Raw genomic sequence first — 6,264 nt, 5'->3', positions numbered from 1 at the left:
GCCACTCGCTTGGTTTATTTTTTACTAGCCAAGAACTGAATTGCTCTTTTAAAAAGTCCTAGAAAATTACCATATCTTTTTAAGGAATTTCTTCATTTAATTTTCCATCCAACATGTGTTTTTGTGCCTGCCAAAACATCCGCATCCCAGGCACTCCACGACTTGGCTAGAGCGCCGGGATTAACATATCACGTAGCCACAACATTTCACAAGCTCCTCCGCGAACCGATGATCCCCGCGAGACCCGAGCCCGAGCCCTCCTCTGGCCACATCTCGAGTGGCAGCTGCAAATCAGCGCGAAACCTTTTCGCCTTTCTGCGAGGGGCGCTTGTAATATTTAACACTGCCTGCATTTTAATGCGATTCGGCTGACAATGGTGTGCGCCTAATGGCCAACTAATATGCGCAGAATCACTAGGCAGCCGAGTCGCGAACTCGAGTTCCAGTTGGCTTTGACTGGACCTGGACTGGGCCTGAGTCTGGCAGCGGGAGTGGGAGTGGAGACAGATCGTGCCGGTGGCGGAGAGGTGGGCTCGGAGTTTGGCAACACCTCGAGCCGGAGGAGTGGGTCTCGATCGCGTCACGACTGGAAAGAGAGAGAGAGAGAGAGGAGAAGGTGTCAATAACTTTCAAATGCCTGCCCAGGATATGCATTATATTATTATAATGCCACAGTCCGCACCGCTCGTCTCTGGCAAATTTATGCATTTTTGAAGTTTTAATAATGTAGCTCGTTAGCCACGGTTTGTTAAACTTTGTTTTCATTTTCACTTCGCTTCACATCAAGGGATCTGCTGGAAGGAGCGAGGGATGCGGCAGTTGGGGCAGCTGCACTCTATACATGCACACTGGGGGAATTAGATTTTATACAAATTAAATGATATAATAAATTACTGAGGGGGAAATACTAATGTTAACTAATAGGAAAAGGATATAGTTAAACTAATTGATAGGTTTTTGAGTGTGTTTTGTAAGGAAAATGGCGCTCTAATAAGAATATCTTGATACCTCATTCACCCCCTTGTATTTTTTTAATATATATTTTCTTTTTTGCTGGAAAAGTAATTCAGAAATCTATACGACATTTTCTTGCAGTGCCTACATCCCTGTAGCCACACCATAAACACAATCACAAAATCCCCCATCACGTGTGGCTCAGACTGCAGTTTTTGTTTTCAATATGCGAGTCGTGAATTTGCTCCGGGTCCTTTTCAGGTTTCAGCTGTATCCATGGCTGTTACTGTCAGCTATTTGTTGCCGTTGGTCATATTGCAGTTGGACCATGGCGCCTTGCCAACAACAAACCAGCAAACCAGTCAGCCCGACACCCGTTTGATAAACGAACAAAAGTGAAAACACATTTCGCAGTCGGCGGCTCCTGCTTTGCATAACTCTCAAGGATGTTCGAGGGTCTGCATTCGAATTAGCATTGCGTCAGTGGAATGTTGGTATATCAGAGCTACAAAAAAAAAAAATGGAAAATATATGTATCGAGCCACAATTAGTTGTTCAGAGATATTTCAGCTTATGTTTTTGCCATTTTTAAAAGGAACTATATTACCAGACATCGATTCCATGCTGTAAACCAAATTTCCCATTTAATTGGCAACGCTTTCTCAGTTTAATTGAGATTTATTTGCTAGCAAGGTTGACTTCTCGTTACCTGAGATTCCCTTGCACATGTTTGATTGAGTAATCCCATAAAATGCTCAAAGGGAGCTGCATGTTGGTCGAATTCAGCTATATATCTGGCCTTATAACTGGCCATTAGCCGAAATGGACAAGTCGTGAGTCGGTGCTAAGTGCTGGAAACCTAAAATTCGCTTTCGTAATATATGTAAGATGGTCTTCATTGGTGCATTTATATGCGAAATATGAAAAACAGCAAAGGCTTGGAATTTAATGTCAATAAGGGTTTTGAAATTAAAGCAAAAGTGCTGGAAATGTGAAGTTTCTTATATGTATGTACGTGTCTCCTGGCAGAAATTTCTGTCTGATAAGGTAAAAAATAGAATAACATGTCTTAAGTAAGTGCTATTGGTTGACCCTTATGGTCATCACCTTGGTCGGATTACATTTATTAAGCATAATTGAAGCACTTTTAAACTGATATTGGAGGTGAAAAATATAGACTTGTTTTGTACATCTATTTACCTATTTAATTGGCTTTTCTATGCCTCGGACTTCCATTCACAATTTACCATCTCTACGAGCTGCAATATAATCCATCAACTCATCATTTGAGTTTTCCAGCAGGTAACACAATTATGGCCGAACACTGTTGATAAAGTTGCAGTTCCATTCATCAGCAACGTGATTAGCTGAAAATTTGCGGCCGAACTTGTAATGAATGGAAATCATTGGAAAGTTTACTAATAAGACACATTGTCTAGCCAAAGGACCCACGGCCAATCCGAGAGGTGAGCTCCCAAAATATAAACATGCTTCTCGCTCCTCAGTGAGTCCTGCTCCAGCTCGGATCCTTGTTTTCCGCCGTTATTGTTGTCATAAGTTTGGCAACTTGTTCGCTTCCTTGGGCTAACCGAAGCACATTACAACTAATACACTCAGACGATGTACCCGAAACTTTGCCGCGTCTCACAAAGAGCATAATTACCAACAACATGGAAAAAAAATCAGGAAAATTCCGGCAAAAGGGGGCAAAGGGGGCGAACTTCAACTTTTCCACAAAATTATTTGTGGTCGCACAGATACAGGGAAACGGAAACAGGCTGGTGGGGGGGAGGCAGGGGGAAAGGAAACTTTGACATAAAGAAAAGTTTGCGCAAACCGACTTAAAGAAAATTATAATTACACGCACAGTCAGCCAAATAGTCCAAGTTTCGGGTTCTGGTTTTCCTCTGGGCGGGTGCTGTGGGGTTGGGTTTCGGTTTCAAGGAGAAATACTTTAATTGCCGTTAGTTTCCGAAGTTTTCAATTCGCAATTTGTGCGCCAGGACAAATGGCAGACAAACAAGAGCAGCAAATTATGGTAAAAAAATAAAGTAAAAAAAAAACAACGAAGAAAATACGCAAATTCCTGTGAACCATGAAAATTGGCAAGTATAATTACCACCCCTTAAAGCCGAGCTGCCCAGATTGAGTTACCTGCTGGGCCCATCGACGTGGCTTTTGGTTTTACCGGAGTTTTCGACTAGTTTTGGTCCCTTGATTTTTTTTCTTCTGCTCAACTTTATAATTGGTCCTGGCAATTAAATGCTGCAAATAATTGGGAGGGGTAAATAATTTGTTGATTTTCTGGCATGGAAATGGTTTTACTCTGAAAAATTAATGGAATAAAATTATATAAAATAGAAATGATGTTAATTTATTTATTTCTTAACTTTCGATCTATTACTTTAAGTTAACTAAAGATTGCTGTATGTATTTTGTTTGACATATGTCAAAATCACTGTAAATTCATTTATATTTTATACTTATGGGTTGAAAAAATGTGCAAAAATTCAAATAATCTTTCCATTCGACTGGAGTGCATCATATGGGCCATCGCTGAAATAGTACTCTGTGTCACCTGTATAGGCTTTGTCTGTTGTGGTGACTATTCTCGTAAATTAATAATTACAGAAGTTCTGAAACCTTTTCTGCATCACAGAGGGACGCTATGGTGTTCTTCGTTCTATCCTTTTAGGTGCCTTGAGCCTTGGAACTTTAGCTGGATTTTGTCTACTATTGGGCGCTGTTCTGGTAAGTTTTGCTTTTTGCATAGAAGGTCCTGAATTGCCTATGTATTTCTAGAGAAAGCACCCCCTAGTACTGGTCTGGACCCTTCTGGCTTGTCCTGTGGTCTTCATAGTTGTCGTCATAATCTGTCTCATACTGCACAAAAGCTGGTACTACATTACCGACTATGAGAAGGCGCGGAAAATAATAGGGATGATCCTGGTCATAAGTAAGCAAGCTAGAAATTTCGAGTAGCTGATAAATCTATCAAAAACCCGATAAACCCCTTCACCAGTTTGGACTTTGTATATGGTCTACCTATCGTGGCTATTGGTTCGCGAGCTCAAGACGGGAGAAATGCAGAAGCGTTATCCAGACTGTATTGGAGGTCGTTATCCCCGAGGGGCCCTCCGCGAAAGACAAAGGCCTAATTAACAAAACATGTGAGCCTTCAAATTAGAATAGCCATGTAAGACATTTAGTTATAAGTTTGCTTAATCTAATTTATTTATTTCATTTAAGTTGAAAACCTTTCTTCTGATAGCCTTGCAACCCTTAGGTTTTTAATCTTTTCATTCCAAGATATATTTTTTAAAGAACCTCCCAGCCCAAATAAGATTTCATTTTTTTAATTTAACCCCCAATCGACTTCGACTCCCATTTTAATTTGAACATGGACCCTCGGCTCTGTTTCGTCCCGACCCCTGGTCACTCTGTCCGTCCGGCAGTTTCATTTATTTAATGCATGCACAATTTCCTAGACACTTTGGGGGAGCGACTTTTGATTTCCAGGCAGGCCGTGTCGCTGGACGGGGTCTTAATGTGGCAACGGGCTCTGCACAAAGCCAGCTGGCCCGGCTTTATAGGGCGACAAAGGAAATAAATATGGACGGTCTCCGGCGGCAGACGAAAATAAAAACAGTCTAACAAAGGGATTTTCGCGCTTTTTCCCCAGTCAACTGAGCCCCGGGGTTGGCTTGGCTTTTCGGTTAAGATTGCACTTTTCCGGCTGCTTGCCTTCATTAAAGTTACTTTATTCCTTTCTGCAAAACAGTTTAGTGAACTTGAAGGGAAAAGAAATCTAGGAAAAATACAGTTTATATCATAAAATAATGACATTTAGATTTTTATTCTTAAGTATTAAGCAATAGTTTATAATTATATTCCTATGGTTTCACAGAGTTGGAATTTTCTGTTACATATTGACAACTGTATTGCCTTTGGGGATATATCTCTGAAGTATTTCTAAATGAAAATAAGGAAATCCTTATATTGCATTATGGTTCAAATGTCACTAGTGGTAAATCGAATACATCGTAAATTAGTTATATATCTATATAGTTAGGTAGATTTCTTTGATAGATTTGGTTGTTCGAAAGCCGCAGCTATGCTTGAGTTTTCTTTCACATTTTGTAGAAATTTATTCAAAGTTGAGTAAAAAAATTCCAGTTTGTCTTTGTTTAGAAATTCGTTGGTTGAAAATGTGCTTTTGTATGCGAATTCCTAATCGGGTGCACTGCATCTTTGGTGGCATCGGCATAATAATAATATGTTCTGTGTCTATGAGCCTTATCTTTTGGAGTAAATATTCTTCCACTTCAAATTCTAAAGTCCTTAACTGCGTCCTTTTGTCACAGACGGAACATATGACACTAGCCATTCTATCTTTCTTGCGGGCCTGGTCCTTTCAATTATAGCCGCTTTTTGCCTGATTTTTGCGGCTGCCTTGGTAAGTGCTATAGTTTTTATATCAAGCAAAGTAAATAGTAAAGTAAATTGCAATACCTGTTTTCAGAATATGGTTATACCAGTGTGGGTGTGGCTTGTGATTATTCTACCTTCGACATTGCTAGTGGTCATTGGACATTGTCTCATATTGCGAGGCTATTGGGACTATGAAACGGACCTTACGAAAGCGACGGATGTGATATTTCTAATCGTATATATATGTAAGACAGCCTGAGAAGTTTTTAAAAAGTCACTATAATATTCCAAATTGACCCTTCACCAGGTATGGTCGTGGTCACTGTCTACAACTCACTTTTATTCCTTGGATCACTCAACAAGGAGGATACGTAGACTCGGTAGGGTTGGATAAATAAATTATATGTTTATGGCGTCGAATGAAATATGTATGTAAAGCTAAATATAGGTATCTAGTTTAACTAAATGTGACTGAGTTTCTTTTTATACATATGTACTATATAATACTCCATATGACAGTTGTCAGAATTAAAGTGAATTCATTTTGTTTTATATTTATTTATTTGTCTCAGCCTGACTAATCAAAAGCCCAAGCAAAGGGTCCTTTATATACAGTGCCTGTAACATGGAAGGAGAGTAACTAATTTATCTGGAGTCTGTGAGTTGTAATTAAAATATGGAGTAGGTTCCATCTCGTTCCGTCAATTCAGTTCCCTTGATTGATAAAGCAAATTGTCCCTGGCATCGAATATGAGTATTCATTCGCCAGAGCCGCCTGCACCCTCCTTTGAATACGGTCTGGCAGCGAAATCAATGACAGAAATATGAAATGAAAATATAATTGGTAATTTATTGTGTCTACAGATCGTTGCTGCAAAA

At 39.7% G+C, this 6,264-nt stretch overlaps 1 protein-coding gene across 7 annotated transcripts; it reads left to right on the top strand.

The window, feature by feature from the left end:
* Positions 1-2,213: 2,213 nt before the first annotated feature.
* Positions 2,214-6,264, top strand: LOC108082137 (uncharacterized). 7 transcript variants are annotated; one of them, XR_011444603.1, is made up of 8 exons: positions 3,388-3,555; positions 3,614-3,705; positions 3,759-3,910; positions 3,977-4,124; positions 5,319-5,410; positions 5,477-5,630; positions 5,693-6,043; positions 6,250-6,264. XR_011444603.1 is itself a non-coding variant. In XM_070284591.1 (7 exons), exons 1-4 carry the CDS (start codon positions 2,351-2,353, stop codon positions 4,114-4,116), a joined length of 456 nt encoding a protein of 151 aa, XP_070140692.1. In that variant the 5' UTR covers positions 2,214-2,350; the 3' UTR covers positions 4,117-4,124; positions 5,319-5,410; positions 5,477-5,630; positions 5,693-5,937. The 7 variants fall into 7 exon arrangements, 5 of the variants coding, with proteins under 5 accessions (XP_070140692.1, XP_070140694.1, XP_070140691.1 ...); XM_070284591.1 differs by lacking the exons at positions 3,388-3,555; positions 6,250-6,264 and adding an exon at positions 2,214-2,420 and having other exon boundaries at positions 3,757-3,910; positions 5,693-5,937; XM_070284590.1 differs by lacking the exon at positions 6,250-6,264 and having other exon boundaries at positions 3,389-3,555; positions 3,757-3,910; positions 3,977-4,150; positions 5,693-5,937.

Source organism: Drosophila kikkawai, chromosome 2R (assembly GCF_030179895.1).
Source record: "Drosophila kikkawai strain 14028-0561.14 chromosome 2R, DkikHiC1v2, whole genome shotgun sequence".
In the NCBI taxonomy this organism is placed as follows: domain Eukaryota; kingdom Metazoa; phylum Arthropoda; class Insecta; order Diptera; family Drosophilidae; genus Drosophila; species Drosophila kikkawai.
Note: the sequence above shows the minus strand (reverse complement) of the source record. Positions and strands in the feature narration are given on the sequence as shown.

What these genes read in the sequence shown, in the direction of transcription:
- LOC108082137 (XM_070284590.1), top strand. Translation starts at nt 3,453, where the DNA reads ATGTGCAAAAATTCAAATAATCTTTCCATTCGACTGGAGTGCATCATA. An exon ending in TATAGGCTTTGTCTGTTGTG is followed by an intron (nt 3,556 to 3,613) that starts GTGACTATTCTC and finishes TCTGCATCACAG; the next exon opens with AGGGACGCTATGGTGTTCTT. An exon ending in AGGGATGATCCTGGTCATAA is followed by an intron (nt 3,911 to 3,976) that starts GTAAGCAAGCTA and finishes CCCCTTCACCAG; the next exon opens with TTTGGACTTTGTATATGGTC.